At 41.3% G+C, this 18873-nt stretch overlaps 1 protein-coding gene across 1 annotated transcript in view; it reads left to right on the top strand.

The window, feature by feature from the left end:
* The first annotated feature begins 236 nt into the window (after positions 1–236).
* The window catches only part of JAG1 (jagged 1), a 35128-nt gene continuing 16491 nt past the window's right edge, over positions 237–18873 (top strand). Inside the window, exons 1-6 of the mRNA XM_010192263.1 lie at positions 237–258; positions 736–770; positions 868–1173; positions 12021–12072; positions 17529–17783; positions 18773–18833. Of these exons, the coding sequence (XP_010190565.1) occupies positions 237–258; positions 736–770; positions 868–1173; positions 12021–12072; positions 17529–17783; positions 18773–18833 (731 nt within the window). The remainder of the gene's footprint in view (positions 259–735; positions 771–867; positions 1174–12020; positions 12073–17528; positions 17784–18772; positions 18834–18873) is intronic.

Below are 18873 nucleotides of genomic sequence, written 5' to 3'. Positions count from 1 at the left end.
GGGAGGGAGGGAGGGAGGGAGAGCGGGGGGAAACTTCAGCGAACCTGAATTGAGCTTTCGAGTCCGCCGGGCACAGCGGGTTGCGGGAATTTTGCCGCTTTTCTGCGAAACACGGCTCTCGCAGTGATTGTAGTAGATGGCTTTTTAAAAAACCTAAACCTCGGGTGGAGCAGAAGGCGCTTTTGCAAAGCTGCTCCAGCGAGAGTGGAGTTACTGCCGCTAACTTTTATGCGGAGATGGTAAACGCAGAAGTCCTCCGTATAGTAAGACTTAATTCCCTGGGAATAAAATATGCAGTTACTGCAGACTGCTTTTTTCGAAATTAATTTTTTTCCCTTTTTTTTTTAAATTAGATTTATTGCACTACTCTTTAGGTGACTAATGGGCAAGGTCTGAATCTCAGCTGGGCAGCCTTGAGTGGGGAGGCTATTTTCCCTGTCTGAGCTGCCTTAGGAGAAGGCAGGAGGGGTTGCATTTCCAGGGTGCTTTGGCTACATCGTTTTGTTGCGTTTACCCTCACATATGCACTCTTGGCTTGGTTTAGTTTTACTTCCTAACGATTTAGAAGCGTTCCTCACACACACTTTTTTTTAGAGTTGGTACTTATGGTTCTTTTTTGGCATTAAAGGCGTTATTTGGTTGGGGTGATTTATCAGCCTTTCTCATGGATGGGAAAGGGGAAAAGCTTGGAGTGGTTGATTTTTTTAATGTTATGCCTGTACTTCTTGAAAGCAGGCTTAAAATTACTCTCTCTGGTCTGCAGAGTTGTTGTAGATTGCATTTCGGGAAAAAAGTGAGGTAACCATCTATTTCTTGTTTCTTGTTTTTCTTTTGTTTTCTCCTCCGCTTCTTTCTTGGGATTAACAGGTGACTTTAGCGTCAGGACAGTTCGAGTTGGAGATCTTATCCATGCAGAATGTGAATGGTGAACTGCAAAATGGAAATTGCTGTGATGGCACCCGAAACCCAGGAGATAGAAAATGCACCAGAGACGAGTGTGATACCTATTTTAAAGTTTGCCTGAAGGAGTATCAATCGCGGGTCACTGCTGGTGGTCCTTGCAGCTTCGGATCCAAATCCACTCCTGTCATCGGAGGAAATACCTTCAATTTAAAGTACAGCCGGAATAACGAAAAGAACCGGATTGTTATCCCTTTCAGCTTCGCCTGGCCGGTGAGTTGCGTGGCCTGCTCTGGTTCTGCTTCTGTTGGACGGTCCTGTTTGAGACAGCTGTAGCGAGCAGAGCTCTAACTTCTTGTGCTGGGGAAGAGGGACCAGGACTGGGGAGGGAGGAGACATGTTGGCAAGAGTGTCGGGAACCCGCAGCACAGAAATGAGTGAAATGTGGTGGTTTTGTTTTTGTTCCCTGGGGCTCACAATGCACAGCTTGTTAAATTTGAAAGTCAGATGTGCAGTGAGGGGGATCTAAATGGGTCAGGGAAGCAAACCCAGTATCTCTGCACTTTACAGCATGAATAAGTCTCTTGAGATTTAGAAGGTCAGAAGTTCATTTTTTTTTTCCCCCTCTTTTTTTGTTTTTCTTCCTAACCAGTGAAGTCTTGGGCTTAAGCCAAAAGAGCAGTGGGTTAGGGGCTGTAGAGGGATCCCGTGTGAAAAGTGTGTGTCATAGCTGGCCTCCGTCCCTGGAGCGTGTTTGGGAAGGCTTCCTGCCTTTCCCAAGGGGAAATCTCACGGTGCTGCTTGGTGTTCACAGGAGCTGCTGTTGCTGCTCATGGTGAACTAGTTACTAGCTTCCCTGGGAAGCTTATGTTTTGAGATACTTGCAGACTCTAGAAGGTAAAGTCTGAGAAAAGCCTGACCTTAGCTTTTTGTCCATTTCACTCACTCCTCCCCGCAGCACACCTTTCTTGGCTGCTTGCCTCTGTGGTTCATAGGTTCTGGCATCCCTCTAGTTCTGTGCAAAACTCGATGGCTCAGGGAGGTGGGGCTCTTTGCCAGGCACTTTCCCAGCGTTGTCCACTAGCAAATACTGATTAGCCTTGTAGAGGTGTGAGATGGAGGCTGGGTGACCTCTTCAGTAGCTGAAGCCTGCTTTGCTGTTGGTGATGTGAAGAACATTTGCTTAGTCTTCAGTGCTGCTAGTTTCTTCTGGGGTGCTCAAGAGGGCTTAAGCTTTTATATGGTCAGCTCTGTAGAGGAGTCCTCTACTTGCTGCACATAAACTAAAACGGCCATTACGCAGGAGAGACCCACAGATGCAGGCTCCAGGGCTGTAGGGTTCTTGGACATAGGAGTGCTATGGCTTTGGATGCCAGCAGATGCGTTGTTCTGTGCCCAGCATTGCTGTGTGCAGGCAAGCGAAAACTTAGGGTGACTGATCAGGGGGCACTCTTACACACACGGAACAGTTTATCTTTTGTGGTGGTTCACTGGAATGCTATGGTATGAAAGCTGAAAACTCCCAAATTTATGCTTCTAAAACTTATATTTAGATCTCACCTAGGAAACAAAACTGTTTTTTCCCTCTTCCCTTATCCAAAGGTGCTGAGCAGACAATTTCCCACCGACTGCCTTGGGATATGTTGATTCTCAGCAGTCTTCAAAATCCAGTCGTCCTAACCTAGATGCCTAAGGTCATTTTTGCAAGGGGAGGAAGACTCTTATGTGCACGCAGGGGAGGGGTGAATCTTGTTTCCTGTCCTCTGTCACTCACTTCTGGATAGGTAGAATCATGCATAGACTTTCTGCTCCCTCCGAAGCTTGGCTCTTCCTAATCAGATTAAGGACTGGTTGCTGGGAGGGCCTGGACTTTTTTTTTTCCGGGTGTGTGGTGGGGGGAAAAGCCTGCCCCAGAAGCATTCGTTCTCCAGCTGTAGTGTAGACACCCACTTTGTAGTCCTACAGCCAAGTGCTGCAGGCAGCCATGTGTTCTTGAAATGTCCTGTGCTGCCTCCTACCTGCCGCCTCTGTCAGTTGTGAATTCTGGAGTATTAAGGGCTGGAGAGACACGGGTGAAATCAAGCCTGCATTTTTAAGGAAATAATATTACAAAGTACAATAGCAGAGTTAACAAAAGTATTCTCTGTTGGAAGTACAAGTCCATGCTTTCTTTCTTTCTCTTTGCTTTTTCTTTTTTTCTAACATGAAATGAGATAAAACTGTTATCAAATATGCCATCAAAGGGATAAAGGGCTTTGTAAAGTCTGAGGTATTTGAAGCTCTGCCAATGGCTGCAGTGCTTGTCTTGCAGATTTTGACTTTTTCAGAGAAGTCAGGTTCATCAAGGATTTTTTTTTTAACTAGCCCCCTACCCTGCTCCCAGTTATTTGAGTGCCTTGAATCTGAAGATGTGTATATGTTTATAAAAATTATGTGAAAACTGAATGTGTTAATTCTAACCAACCCCTCCCTTCATAGGATTAGGAAGGGAAATCTGTGCATAGAGGGTGGGTTTTGGGGGGTGAGGACCCTGGGAGAAGTTTTTTAAGCTTGCCTGCATCTGAGTAAAAGAAAGGCTCCTATTACCCTGCTGAATCTAATTGAGCACTGGAATCCTAGAGCAGCAGCAGCAAAACTCCGGTGCAGCCCTTGAAATGTGAGAAACTCAACAACTTCAGACACTCTGGTTCCTAAAACTGGAATTTGTGGAATAAACTCTTGGATATTCCCATGCAGAAATGCACTTTTTGAGACTGTGATGGTTGTCTATGTGCAATTATCAAGCCTGCCTCTTGGCTTTACCTTCCATAAGACCCAGCTTTTATGCTAGCCATTGTGACTTTCAAATGGCATTTGAACAAAAGAATATCTAATGTGGCGAAGTTCTTATTTGTACTTAAATTGTGTACACAAATCATTTTGGGCATCTTGAAAGCTCTGCAGATAAAGTAGTAAACTTAATTAGCCAACTCAAATCTGACGCTGCCATTTCATAACTTAAAAAACGTTCTTTAGATGGGTGAATACTATTGAATTTAGTAAAAGCTTGAGAGTAACATTTACCAATGTGGCTAATCATAAGAATTGTCTTTGAATGCACCCAACTGAAAATTACAGTAAGGGTAATAGGAGCTAGGCTACAATGTTGATCATATTGCACTTGAAAATTCATGCATATCTCTGAATACTTATTGTTTGTGTTTTACTAGCGGAGGGAGACTTCTTGGATGTTCCAGCTTGAGTCAGTAACATTAAGAAGTCTTGTTGCCTTGACTGTTTTACAAAAAAATAATAAAGTAAAACAAACAAAAAAATCTCTTCCTATGCCAAGCTGCCCCCTTACGCTGTTTGTGAAAAGTAGTTTTATTGCATTAGAAGTTTATATAGATCAGGCAGGAGAGGAAGAAAAGAGAATGATGTGCTTTAAATATATTGTTAGATTTGACTTGTAGTAACATAGATTTGAAATGTCAGAGTCTTATTAATAACTTATGCAGTTTGCTCTTGTCAGTTTTGATATGTACCTCTGTGAATAATGGGTGTGGAGATGGTGGGCCATAAATTAAGTGATGGGAGTTTTGAGTAAGTTGCTAGGAAACGGGGCAGCAGACCAGCATAAAGGAACTGGAGTGCGGCAGAAAGCTGCCCTTGCAGTAGCTAGCAGTTCTTCGGTAAAGTGAAACAATAGTGATTATGATTTTTCTTTTAAAAAAAATACACATGGGCTTGCTTATTGCATTCATTCTGAGACTTGAGTGACTCTCAACAGGCAAACTTCGATTATGAAGCCATATAGAAATGCACGGAACAAAAGAATTTTCATGTTCCACTTGTCAAAATCTGTCTCAACAAGTTTTGTTTCATAGGAGACACATGCTCTTCACTGACATAAATCAGATCTCTTGCCTTTCTTTAGGAATCCCAAGTGTGATGTGTGCTATACCTTAAGGGAGCTGTGCATGAATTAATTAAGCAAAGCTTAGCACTAAACTTCGCGTTTATGTAAAGAAAGGTATTTTGGGGTTTTGGTGAGACTGTGAGTAAGAAGGAGGTCAAACTTAGTGATTCCTTTAGTATGCATAACTCGTGTTTCAAACAGCTTGTTTATCCTGAAATTATGATCCTTGTAATTATTTAGTATTGGAGCCAATTGCACCAACACACCAGGAAACTACTGAGGTGGAAAAAACTCCTCCAGCATCTAAATGACTTTAGCATAAAATACAATTAAAAAGAGTTTTGAACATCTTATTTCAACCTTACTCTAAAAAATAAATAGTCAGCCATTCCCCTTCTCAATTACAATTCTTACTGCTACTGGTTCCTGAAGATGTAAAATATGTTTTCTGGGTAGGCATTGCTTTTTTCTGGCTAGAAAGAGATAATGAAAGATCTTTAGTGTTTTGGGTTTTTTTTAAGCTTCGTGAACATTTTTCTCTGTCTTCACACAAGAGGCTTCCAAAATACTAATCTGCAGCTGATACTATCACTTCATTCAACTGCTTCTTTTTTTAGAAAAAAAAAAGTAGATCATAGTCATAAAATAAAGCTTGTTTTTTAAATTTTGTTTCCTCCTCCTTCCTCCAGTTAACTTTATTTAGCAAATGCTAGAAATTGCTCGAGCTTTTCTTAAAGAATGCCTGATCAGTCTTCTTGGAGCATGGGCAGATCAGAAGAAATTTTTATAGTAGCAAAATGCGTATTAATCAAATCTACACTGTGTCATTTATTGTTGACTAATAAATTAAGAATAAATCTTCAGCTCTCAAAGTGCAGTGTTTTGCCTAGGATTACTATGCAAAACAGAGATGAGAGTATTAAGTGACATCTGAAGCATAAATAGCATCCACAAGGCTGGTTTTTTTCCCAGGACTGCAGAGGAGTGATACATCCATTCGGACATTTTGGACTTACATGTTCTTAGGAGTTATTTATGTTCCAGTCAGTTCAGAACTTCATCATCCTGGTAAATCCGTTTGACTATATTGCCATAATATGTCTAAAAATAAATCGTCATCCTGCTTGTTCCCAGAATTTTTGTTCTTGTTATAATAAAGACCTGCTCCAGTTTCACTTCAGTGGCAGCTGGATTGGGCCTGGCATTGCAGCTTATTCCTAAGCTTTCACAGACTACGTACATCCAGCACCGTCAGCTTGTTTATGCAGCTGGAAGTCTGCATGGCTGAAAATGAATTGCATAAAATCGATGCTTTCTGCTTAAAATTCTTGTTAACTCAAGGCAAACTTACTGCTTCATTGTGGACTGAAGGCTGGAATAGAACTAAACTAGTTCTGAAGCAAGTAAAGTTGGGCCTTAGCTAATTTAGTGAGATGATGTGCCACACGAGAGGCTTGCACTCATATGTGGCACTTATTTTACCTTCAGTTCTTAAGTCTGATGCCCTGCAGTCCATGCGAAGTGCACACCTTAAGCTACAGTTCTTAAAAGTATTTCTCTGTAGATAATACTAACAACAGGATTGGTTTTGAAATTTCGAACTAAATTTGGTTTTGCATTTCTGCTGATGAATATCAGTTTATTTGATTTTATTTATGTATTTTATTAAGTTTTATTTGTTAATTGACACAGTGCTAATAATTTTAGCTTGTAACCTGTATGTGTTGACATGGGGAAAGAAGTCAAAACTAGAAGCTGTTGCGTTCATTTCTTGTTAAGTCTATGGAGCTCATGGTTCTGTGGTCACTGTTCTGCAGGATAAATTATACTTGTTATTCTTGTAGTATTCAGAAGCAACTGTAAAATGTGGATAGAAGTGGTTGAAGTGGTTTGTAAATAGTCAAACATCCAGAATTCTCTACCAGCTCAACCCAGTTCTTATGCACTTAGGTAAATAAGTAGAAAGGCTTCTTGTTCAGGCTTGCTCTGTGTGAACCTGAGTGTTTTGCTTGGCTGGCTACTAGGTATTCTCTCTATTAACCTTGCCACCCTTTTGTAACTGGTGCATTTAATTATCAGTGGGATGCTTTAAACAGGTAGGGGGACTGATAAGAGCAGGTAATCTGCTTGTTGGGGAAGGTTGAAAGCAACCATTGACATCTTGGCCTACCTGCTGGTCTTTGACAAGTGGGGTTCCGTGAGAAAATAACTCCGCAAAGAGATAAGGTGCTGATGAAAATGTTGTTATTGTATGAAACACCCTGATAGCTGAGATCACTTATAATCATTAGTTTAAAAGGAGAGAAAGCAGGGGGTGAGAAGTTGCTATACTTTTTTTTTTTTAAAGGAGGGGTGGAGGCAGGACCTCAAGTCGCCCTGCTCTACCCTAGTATATTGTTCAGTTAATGCATTCTGGTTTTATGATTGGAATACATTGTAGTCCGGCCACCCAGACAGAAGCATTGACTGCTAATATTAACCAAGAACAATAGCATGGCCATACTGACTGCAGTGAGGATTACAGAACATAATGGGGCCTATCCAAAAATAATGCTAATACAGGACAAGCAACAGGAAGCAGCAGTAGACTCAGCATTGCTCGGCTCCCAGACAAACCATGGACTTACTTCACACAATGGCAACTTCAGCACATTATGTATTCACAGGATACTCATTATTCCAGCAGACTTGCCAGATCAGAGATCAGCCTGGTTTACTGGATGCTTAAGCGTATGCATAGTTTGGATAGCGGCACTTTTGTGTCCTTCATCATTTGGCAGGAGGGTAGCAGTTGTATCGCAGAGAAGGTCTTGACTTTGGTTACTGGTTTGGCTTGTGCCAAGGCAGAATGGGGGGGAAGTCTCTCCTGGAAGCTGCTAATACAGTTGAATTTGTTTTCATGTCTTCTCCTTTATGTGGCAATCAAGTGTTTACCAGCACCACTAGCAATGAAGAAACCAATCAAAATTAAGTTGAAGGAAACTGTGCTCTGTTTTCATGTGGGCGTATTCTGATGAGGCTCTTGGCTGGGCTGCCTGCTTGAGGTTCAGCCTAGCTCTTGGCCATGGACTCTGAGGGGTGAGACTGTTACAGCTTAGACTTTTTTTTTATATACATAGGGTTGAGAGAGTAACAGCTTTATAGGGTGTTTCCTTATGCTTATGTAGGTTTGCCCAAAGAAGATGATGCATTTGACAAAGGGTTTAAGAGTGTTAGGTTGTCTCCCTCCTTTTCTCAAATATGTCCATATCTCCTTTGTATGAGAAAGCTCCTTGGAAGGAATATTCTGTTGCCAAAATTGACTGGCTGACTGTGGCATGATGTTGTGACACATCTGTGTAGCATCATCGTGACTTGTCACATGGCAGCTGGGGTACCCAAGTGAGAGTCCTGCTTGGATGTTTAAATAGTTTTGTGACTAGCCTTAACTCTGCTCAGAGATGCCCACCTCCCTGGCCCTTGGGCACTTTGAGATCCTTCCTCCTCAGTTTCCCTTTTCCCTATCTCACCTGCTTCCAGCTGAAGGGAGGAGGAATTGCCAGAGCTCTTGGCAATTGGCTGTGGCTTGCTGTGACAGCATGCCAGCCTCCTACCCTATGACACAGGCAGGGTGCAAGCACTGTTCTTGGACTGGTCTTCACAGCTGTGTGTGAGGAGAACATTGTTGAGCTTAACCTGCTCTCCTTGTTTGGCAGAGGAGGAGCAGGCGCAGCATTCAGAATGCAAACTTCCCAGTGCATTTGTCTAGTCACGGTTTCACATGCTCAGCAAAGATCTTGCATGGTTTAACCACAAGGACAGGAGGGAAAGAAGTTTGACTAGTTGCAACCTCTTTCAAAAAGGAGGCACTTATTTCACTAATGAGCCTGATGTTTTAATCTTGCTGTGTCCCACTGACTTGCAGAATGCCTTTAGAAGTCAAAGTGCAAAATCATATCTGAGTGGATGTCGGGATGAAGGGGGGGGGGTGGTAATCAAGCCAAGAGCTTTAAACACCACCTGCTTACTGGAGCTGCTAGTAATTTCATTTAAATAACCAGAAAAAAGACTGCATTGCCCTTTCAGACCCTTAAAAGGGACTGTTTCTGGTGGATTTCAGGGTCTTCAATGTCTTTCCTGAGTTGCATTATCAATGGATCAAGACTAAATCGTGGTGTCTTGTCATTGAGGAAAATAGCTTTTGCTATTTTCACAAAGAAAATAATTTCACATTGGTGCTTGCTTTGTTTTTTGGAATGTAAACGTAACCATTTCCATCTTCTCATAGCTTAACTCATAGGAGTATTGCTTAAATTTGGCCACGCTGCTTTTCAGTCCTCTGGGCTGATCAGACTGTGGATGTTCTGCAAAGTGTGCCGGCTTGCCGTCCTTTCAGATTGCCTTTCCTCTTGAGCCAGAATCCCTGCCTTCTGGTCAAGCGCAGGTTTACAGTGGCTAATTGGGTGTGACTCTGGAAAATTCACTGCTGCCTTGTTGCCTAGGACATTCCTTTGATGGAATAAGGTGCACGATGTGGAATTCTTGTGTCTATATATATATTTATTCAGAGATGGGCAGAGGTCATCTATGGGCATGGGAAAACTTAAACCTCCATGCTGTGAGTAGTCATTCCTGAAATATCTGAATTGTTGATCTATAGAGTGGAGATGATACGCACTTTTAAAAAATCTCAACAGTGCAGTTCTTGGCATACAACTGGTTTTTTTTGGGTTTTATTTTGGGGGGGGATTGGCTAGAGGTATGTGATAGCTGGATTATTGAGGAGGTCTTGCTACTGTTGTGGGGCTGCGGGTGTCTGTGTGCCTTTTGTTTAGAAGTGTCTCATCTTGAACACAAAGTCTTGTCTGTTCTTTGCCCTGTGCTGAGAGGGACAGAGCCAGAAGATTAAACTGCCATTCTTTGTATCATCCCTTTTCAGGACAGGGATTCTTCATTTAAAATATACAGATGAGGTGAGAGGGGGGCACATAGAAACAAGGGAATTGCTAGGGTAGGTCTATTCCCCCTGCATTTTGTTTCCATCCAGTTAAGCAGAAGTCTCTTCTCTCTTTCCAACACCAAGCAGAAGTTTGTTTAAAGTGGTCACACAAGTATCTAGCAGCAGTAGCACTTAAAGCTAGGATTCAGCCTTTCCTTTCCTTAAGGGCTAGGTGTGTTGGTAAACAGTCCTGAGAACCAACTGGGAACTGTTGCTATGAGTTTAGGCAAAATACCTTCCAAAACAATTATGCAAGGCTGAAAGGAAAACATCCTTAACTTTATTGGAAGTAGTGCTAGTTGCCATAATTCATTCTCTGTATCATACTATTTTTTTTCAAGCTTGCAGTAACATGTTGTGCTTGTGCTTCTCAGTGTTGGTAATTAAACCAGTGAGGAAGCACCCAAGATAGTGCAATCTAGATCTGTAATATTGCTCAGGAGTTCTATTCTGGTTTTGTTTGTAGTTGGTTTTGTGCGTTTTTTCCCAACCTCTGACTTGTGCAAGGACTTCTTCTACATTAGACAGTGTTAAATGATCGTGTTGTGTGTTTTATTGTCAACATTTCTTTCAAGTTGAGAGACTTGGTCTAGAATAGTAACAAATAACATGTAACTTTCAAGAAATAATAACCAAAAATGGTTTGGGCCAGTGGAGCCTCTGCATAAAAGTTTGGGTACATGTCTGTGCTTGCCCAGCTTTGCTTACTTTTTGAAGCATTTTCCCACAGTTATCAGTGTACGAAATGGAATCCTAGCCGGCTTTGAATATGAAACATATTTAGGCTATATTCCAAGCCGGTGTCCATCACAAACTAGGTTTTCATTCAGAGGCTGCATGCTGTGTCCAGTCGTGAGAAAGCAGTCTGCTTCAGCTCTTTTCCTTTTTCTTTTTTTTTTTTCCTTAAAGGAATTTGAGGTCTGCCTTACACTTGTACCTTGTACCAGCTTACTCTCAGAACTGTGTTTTGGTTTCCGTTACAGAAAAGGTGTTAAGCACTGCATACCACAAATGAGCAGACTGTGGCTGAGCACAGATACAATTAAGAAGAAATAAACATTACGATACACAGTTTCTATGACAAAGTGTCAATTCCTTCATGGAGAGTTTTTATTTGTTCTATTATTGTTCTGCTCACCAAAAGGATGTTGTATTTATTACCTCATTTATAGTTATTCTTTTTTACTTTTGAAGTCATACATTTTTTTTCTTATTTTCCCTCAGCCTTTTTTTTTGTGGGGGGGGGGGGGGGGAGGCGGGTGTGTTTTATTTTGATTTTGAATAATTCTGTAACTTGGGATATGGCTGACTAAATGGTGATTTTGAAAGATACAGCCTGGATAATAATATCTCAGAGTAGAGCTGGGGGAGGAGATGATGTTTTAATGGTTCTTGTTCTCAAGTTAGGATTGAAGATAAAGGTGGTTTAGATTAAATAGCTGGCATCTTTCCAGCCCATGGAGTCACTTCAGTTAGTTTATTATTATTATTACTGGAGTGCTAGAGAGCTCATTGGCAGATTAGGGCGTCTGTAAATGTGACACGGGGTGGATAGTGCATCTTCCCTTGCCCAGCTCTTCCAAATAGGCTGATCTCAGCTTTTGTTTTACAATGCTTTTCTCTCACCCCACCCCCTTCCCATATCCATCAGTTCTTCCCTCAGTTACCTGATACTTGTGGGAGTTGCGATGGCCCTCGTGCAGACAAAGCTTTCAAAGGGGGTGCTGAAAAGCAAAGTCCCTAGAGATTGCACTGTCAAGGCAGAGCACAGTAATCTTAGCAACACTTATTGCTTTCAGAATGGTAGGGGGAAGGGACATCAAGACTATTTTTCTGTAACTAAAATTCTTTTGAAGCGGTTTTTAAGGGTGAGGGTTTGGGGTTTGATGCTAGCCTGGTGTTTTCTGTCTTCCATGTGCAGTTTTTCCACACATGCTTTGTTGTGGCTGCAGCATAGTGTCAAAGGCTAAACTTCCTGGTTAAGTACATAAGATGCATTAATGATGACAAAGATGAGCTATCCAAGGTGAAAGGTCTTCTAAGTCAGACTGGATAAGGTAGCTTATGGGTTTTCAAGAAGATCATGTTTGTCTCAAGTGTAATCTATTACCTATTTATGTTTTCAAGTATTCCATTTTAGGGCAGAGACCAAGATTTTTCTTTTCACTTAAAATTGTTGGGGTTTTTGATTGTGTGGAGTTTTTTTGTGTGGCTTTGAAACTAACTCTTATTTCTCTTTTGCAGAGATCCTACACGTTGCTTGTTGAGGCATGGGATTACAATGATAACTCTACTAGTAAGTATTCATTCCACTGATTTATTTAGTTTGGGCACCTTGATTTCCTGTTCATTGAAAGTCCTTTAGTAGTCTAACCAGCTCACTGTGAAGCAGAGCATGAAGAGAGGGAAAAGCTTTCCCCCAGACAACTTGGAACAACTACTTCAGGCTCTGCAGCAGCTTGTCTTCTTCACATTGCCTGTAGAGGGTGAATAGCTCACTCACCTAGGCACTAACAGTTTGATGCCTAAAAATAGATGCTGTTAATTCCCTCTTTCTCCCTAAGGAGACTAAAAGCCAAGGGGTTTCTTAAGGTTTGGTTTTTTTATTTGGATTTTTTTTTTAATTAGGAGTGATATTCGGAAGCATAAGTCTTACTGACTTGGGGCCTCTATAAACTATGTACTTCTCAAAAACAAACATGCTGCTTTAAAAAAAAATTCTCCATAAGACTTGGTATAGGTATCTATCTAATGACTGTAGATGAGAAAGAGGAGTGGCTACCAGCTCTTCTTTGGGAGTTCGATGTCTAGGGTTTTATATTCAGGGGCTGAAAAATATTTACCTGATAGAGCTGGCTGGAAATCAGAGGTGGGAGTCTTTTGCCTGGAATGTCTTTGGTTCATTTCAGAAACTTTCTGCTAAGCTTTTTCTGTTGGCTAGAGAAAGCCTTACAGAGTCTCTTAGCTTGGCATAGGAGCTGTTCTGCTTATTGCCTACTGTTACTGAAGTAGGTGGACAAAATTAGCGCTGTTTTCAATCTAAGACCTTAATAGCATGTGGTAAAAGCCACAGGAGAAAGTATGAATCTGAATTTCTAAACCTTTTGTTGATACAACAAGCCTTTTCATTCAACAAGGAAGCAGCAGCACTGTGGCCTGTCGTACACAAATCTCAGAACAGCTTCTTGTAGTGTGCTTTAGAATGCCAGGTGACAGCTTCACAATGATGAAATGGACTTAATGCTTTACGAAAGAAAGGCCTTGTAGAAATGTGCACAGTGCTAAGGTTTTAATTGGAGAGGAGTATACTGCTTGGGGAATGGCCTTTGAGTCTGGGAAACTTTCTGCACAGATGTACTCTTTAATTTATTTTTTTTTAACCTACATGGGAAGTCCTCTTAGTTTCTAGTTCCAGAAAATAAGTTGTCCATTGCAGATTATTCCTGTGAACTGTCAGTGATAGCCACAGTTTGTCTTACAAACTGCCGCATTCAACACTGTTGCAGTACCTGTGATATCAGGCCCTACCCCAGCACAGCTATAGAATGATAGCTGAGAAACTTATTGACTCTTGACTGTGGAGTGTTTTATGGAGGAGCAGAAAATAGACTGCTACAGCAGCAGAGTTGTATTATAAATGGAAGAAGCCTGAATTCAAAATGAAGGTCTTGTTTACAGTAGAATCTGAGAGTTTTTTCAGATTGGGTCTCTACTACTTTTACTATTATTAGAGCTCATCTTTTTTTATGAAACAACTGCATTTCCAAAGCTACACAATGAACCCTTTCTTTGCTTTCATGTTCTGGAAGTACAACTGTCTTCAGACAAAATTGCCTCATTTCTCAGCAGTGTATTTGACCAAGTACAGACATGTTCTTACATATGTTCCTGATTTGCACTCCTGCACTAGCTTTGCTGTCACACATCCATGTGTAGGCCACTTCAGTGACTGTACTGCATAAAGCTTTTCCTTTGTACTGCATCACTTTACTTACAGGCAGCTTTCCCATAGCTGAAGAACTAGTTAGCGAAATCATTAGAACTAAACAGTTGTCATCACATAAAGTGATGAGTATTTTTTTTGATGTGCAGGATTTTCTGTTATCCTAATTACTACTGAATTGTAAGGAGTCTAAGAGATCTCCAAAAAGAAAAAAAATATTTAGTAAGCTTTGTGTACTTTTTCAATAGCACTAGCATCATCTGATCAGTGTAGTCATTAGGAGATCCTAGAGTGGATGCTTCCTTCCCCCCTCTACATTCCACTCCTCCTACGTTCCCTTTACCACATACTCTCTCTTGTCTCACTTCCAAGAGTGGCTTGCAGTTAAATTCTGGCCTTGTTGAAGTCGATGAGAGTCGTGCTTTGTTGGAGCCAAGATTCAGCTTAAATGGTTTCCTTACTCTGGTTCTTGTCTAAATGCCATCTTGCTACTGTCGCTTCATACATAAAGCTAATGGGGCTGACATTGCATCTCAAACTATGTCAAAGAGCTGTTGTAAATTACTGGTATCAGTTGCATGTGAATTCCAGTCAGGCATAAGAGACTTCAGCACAGTGTAAACCTAGCCATAGTTGGAAGTTGTCTGAAACAAAGACTTTCTAAAACAACGGAGGTGTCCTTGGCCACCCAAACTGCTCAGAGGAGTCTGGGCTTTTGTTGTTGTTGTTTGCTTCCTGGCGATAGGTAGTTATGATTTCTAGAAATTGGACCACTGGAAAGGTGGGCAGTCAGAATAGCTAATTTCCCTGTGCCTAAAATCTCTGATACAATTGCCTACTGAATAAAGATAGATTCATAGCTGTGAAGTGTAGCCACAAAAAGAGAGTGAAACCAACAAAATCTCTGACAGTGAAGTGCAGTGAAAGCTAAAGATGTACAAAAACCCTCTCTCTTCCACTTCATCGATTTCTAATTGGTTGATGTTTCCTCTGACCTTTCTATCAAAGCATGGGATTCTGAGTCAGATGATGTCAGGGGAGTTAAGAAGATCACTTTCTCCCAAGCCTGGCTGAATATTTCTTCTTATTTACTTAACCAGTCTGCTGCTTTGGGATTGCTTACCATAAAACATTGCTGGTGTCGGGCTAAGAATGGCAGAGTTGTTGCAATGCCTTCCTTGAAGTCTGGGTCAGCACACTTGTGTAAGTCCGTACTGACAGGTGGGAATAGGGAAGGGTGGATAAATTTTTGTACAAGAAGGAGCATGCCAATACTTCACTGTGAAAACTGTGGGTGATGGCTAATGGGAAGGGATCTTAAGTCTGTGAGACCTTACTTGAATTTAAATGTATTGTGGTAGCTTTATAACATGTATCAAATGAAGGGCATTTTAGCCATGATCCAAAGTGAAATCACAGCTGGTTTTCATCTAGGCCTTTAAAAAAAAAAAAGTCCAGTGGACTAATAAGGATGTTTCCATTTGAGTTCAGGCTGTGGTTAAAGGCTCAAAAGAGCTGGTGGCTGGAGTGAGATGTTGTAGACATACAGCAAGGACATGCTTCCTAATGAGCTGGCAGATAGGGGAAGAATGATAGAGCAGAGGCAGAAGGAAAGATCTCTTTTCCAAGGCAACTGTTTTTCTGGTGCCAAGGACTGAAATAGCTGCAAGTGGTATGTTCCCGGTGGGGAATAGGAAATGACTGGAAAAGCAAGAGTGAGTGCATGTGTGTAGAGGAGGGGGGAAAGTTTGCAAAACTAAATTGAGTGTCATTCCCCTTTTCTTCTGCCACTTGCAGAAGAAAAAGGATAGAGTTGTTTTAATCGCAAGAAACAGGATGTCTTTATGCACAGACTCGGTATTTGGGGAAATGCATTTGCTTTCCAACTGTGCTGTAGATCTCAGTGTAATCTTGGCAAGTGCAGCAAAGCCATCCCCAGCACGCATGAGTGGAACTATAATGGCTTGACTAGCCCCATTCAAGACAACAGATATGCATCTGCTTAAGTACCTCTTAGAATTAGTCAGTAATCTTGTTGATGAGATCTAAGAGCCTTACACCTGCACAGTACAGGACATGATATTGCTCTGGATATACCAGTATGGAAAAGTCCTTAGGCATCTACATTACTTGTGAATGAGATTTAAATTAATGAAGGCCTGAGAGCATTTGCAAGTCTTACACATAGATGTGGGGTTGGGGGCTTAGTGCCAATGAATAATAAAAACTGATTTAAATGGAAAATATTATAGAACCAGAAATACCAGAAGGTGAATAAGAAGTTGTTGCCCTTAATTTCACACTATAAGCACTTAATGAATGCTGTAGTCTCAAGCCAAGAATACTGCCCCCCACCCCCAAATGGGTAAACGCTTACAGCATGTGTGTATTGACTCTCTTCTGTGGCTGTGCAGCAAGTGCTTTGACTTAACTTTATTCAAAACTGTAGGCAAGCAGGCAGGATCTAGTGGTGAATTGATAATAGATATCTGAGGCTTGAGAAGCCTGTTTGGAAGTTTTTTGAAAGCTACAAATCAAAGGCCTTTAGCAATACTTTAAAAAGTACATTAGATTAAAAACTGCCTATGTGTCATCTTAAGGTTGGTGTAGCTACTTCATTAGTCTTTAGCTCTGCCTTATGTAGAATCCCCAAACTTCCTTTTGTAGTTGTTGAAAGAACAAGCGGAACATAAGTACATTTTAATTCTTAACACTCGAATGTGCCAGTTCTTCACACACTGCCTTCTAACACATACTTGGCAAACTGCCCTTCTACCTAAAATTCTCCTGTCACTGGATTATGCTCCCATATATAGAACAGAGTAGCCTGGTACTTGCTGTTGGCTTTGTATGATGTCTGCAAGGATATTTTGGCTGTTTTATGATAAACTTTCGACAGTCAAATGCTTGCTAGCAGTAGGTTGTAAGGCAGTGTCAGATTATTTAAGTCACGAGACCTGGACTACAAAGTGAAATACCACAGATATATACAATGTTCCAAGCTAATGTGAAATATCATTATTTCAAGCCATAATTTAGACAGTTGTAGGGCTCTAAAAGGCAGAAGATTTTTGCTGGAACTAAATGTCAAATACAAAGTCTAAACTTTGAAATGCTCTATAGAGAGAAGGGGGATCTATAGTGCATATATGCAGTAATTTCAGTTCTCTACTTGGAGCTCTGGTAGTCCTGAAATTCTAGTGTCAGCTAACAGATGGAGATGGAACTTCCACAGTATTTCTCAGCCAAAACCTGGTGAGATCACTGATGTCCTTTGAATGCCAGAGTTGCTCGTTTTCGATTTGGTGTTTACCCCAGAGTCCCAGAAGGCTGCAAACCTTTTGTGGTGCTTATGTTCAGTTTGTAGACATTGCTTTATTAGGTTATTGTAATATGTTTTCATAAATATTTCAGTTAAAAACAAAGCTAGTGCCATTAATGGAAAAGCCTGAAAAACCACATTACATACCATTCTATTGGAGCTAGAAGTAAAAGCAGCTGATTTCTCTTTAATCACTAACTGCATGATTCTTACTGGATATCATTAGACTGCAAAAGGGATAAGTGATTGGCAGTAACCTAACAGTCCCTTTTGATTTCAAGCTTTGTTCAGTTTGATAATGCTGCATCTGTGTTTCAGTTAATGGTTTGTAGCTCCGGGGCAGCCTTATCTAATTCTTTAAAATGGAAAATTAATAAAACCAACTGGCTGCCTCACAGAGTCTTGTCTGCGAAGCTAGAGAGCTGTGATATGTGAGGTAACGATACCTAAATGAAGCTTTAACTCTGACATCTCTTCTGACTTCTAGATCCTGATCGCATTATTGAGAAGGCATCCCACTCTGGCATGATCAATCCAAGCCGTCAGTGGCAGACTTTGAAACATAATGCAGGAGTTGCCCACTTTGAGTATCAAATCCGTGTGACTTGTGCAGAGCATTACTATGGCTTTGGCTGCAACAAGTTTTGCCGACCAAGAGATGACTTCTTCACTCACCATACCTGTGACCAGAATGGCAACAAAACCTGCTTAGAAGGCTGGATGGGACCAGAATGCAACAAAGGTTTGTGATGAATGCCCAAGCCCCAAATGATCCAGTGGGCTTGGATAGGATTTGAATGCATCATATCCAGGTTGCAATTCAGTGGTCAGTTTGTGCAAAAAACAAGGCTAAGAACTGGTGGGATAGCAACTCACTCTACATGGAGAGCTAGGGGCAGAAGACGACTAGTTTATGCCTTGTTTTAAAGTCTTGGAGAGGTCTGCCAAGTACTGGGCACTTGGCAGCTGTGTTCTTTCTCTGATTATCCGCATCTTTGCCCTTGGGAAGAAAACCCAGCCCATTGACTTCAATAGGAGTTCTGCTGCTGACTTCAAAAAGCATTTCCCCTTTAGTGCAGAACTTCAAGACAAGCAGGAAAGAGAGACTTGTTTTAGAGCTGACCTGGCAGGTGTAAGGCTTTGGTGTTTGAAAAGGCCCAGATTGTTTGTTCTACCTGAGATGATGTTTAACATGTTTATTAGGGAATGGCAACTTCCTAGGTAATTTCAGAAGGAGAAAGCAAGACTCTGAGTATGAACAGACTATCAGCGTGTCTTGCTGACCGAGTTTACCTGCAATTTGAATTGATGCTCATCTTAATATCTTGTCTGTTCAGAGATACAGCTCAAAAGTAAATCCAGAGTTGTCAAAAGTTGCTTTGAATTAGATGTAAAGCCAGGGAGAGTGGGCCGGTTCACCTGCAAAAGACAGAAAGGAAACATGTAGACTCAAAGTGACTTGAGGTCTCTAATCTGAGACGGTTTCTCTTGCATAGAAACAGCTCTTGGAACAGCATTAGGTACAATTCTTCTGCAAAGCTAGCTGATAGATTTCCTATTGCAGGGAGCCACCTACCTTGGTTTTCCTTCCAGTAGACTTGATACAAAAGACTTGCTAAAACCTTGGATTTAGTAGGAATACAGTGCTGGTTAGAGACTAAAACATTCCCACGAGTGTGAAGATGCAGGAAGCAGGCAGCATGCTGATACTCTTCTTTTTTGTTTTAACAGCTATTTGTCGTCAGGGATGTAGCCCCAAGCATGGTTCATGCACAATTCCAGGAGAGTGCAGGTAAATGCTCCTTCTCCCTTCTTGTTTCCCCCCACCCCCT

Source organism: Mesitornis unicolor, unplaced genomic scaffold (genome assembly GCF_000695765.1).
Source record: "Mesitornis unicolor isolate BGI_N332 unplaced genomic scaffold, ASM69576v1 scaffold4529, whole genome shotgun sequence".
Taxonomy (NCBI): Eukaryota; Metazoa; Chordata; class Aves; order Mesitornithiformes; family Mesitornithidae; genus Mesitornis; species Mesitornis unicolor.
Note: the sequence above shows the minus strand (reverse complement) of the source record. Positions and strands in the feature narration are given on the sequence as shown.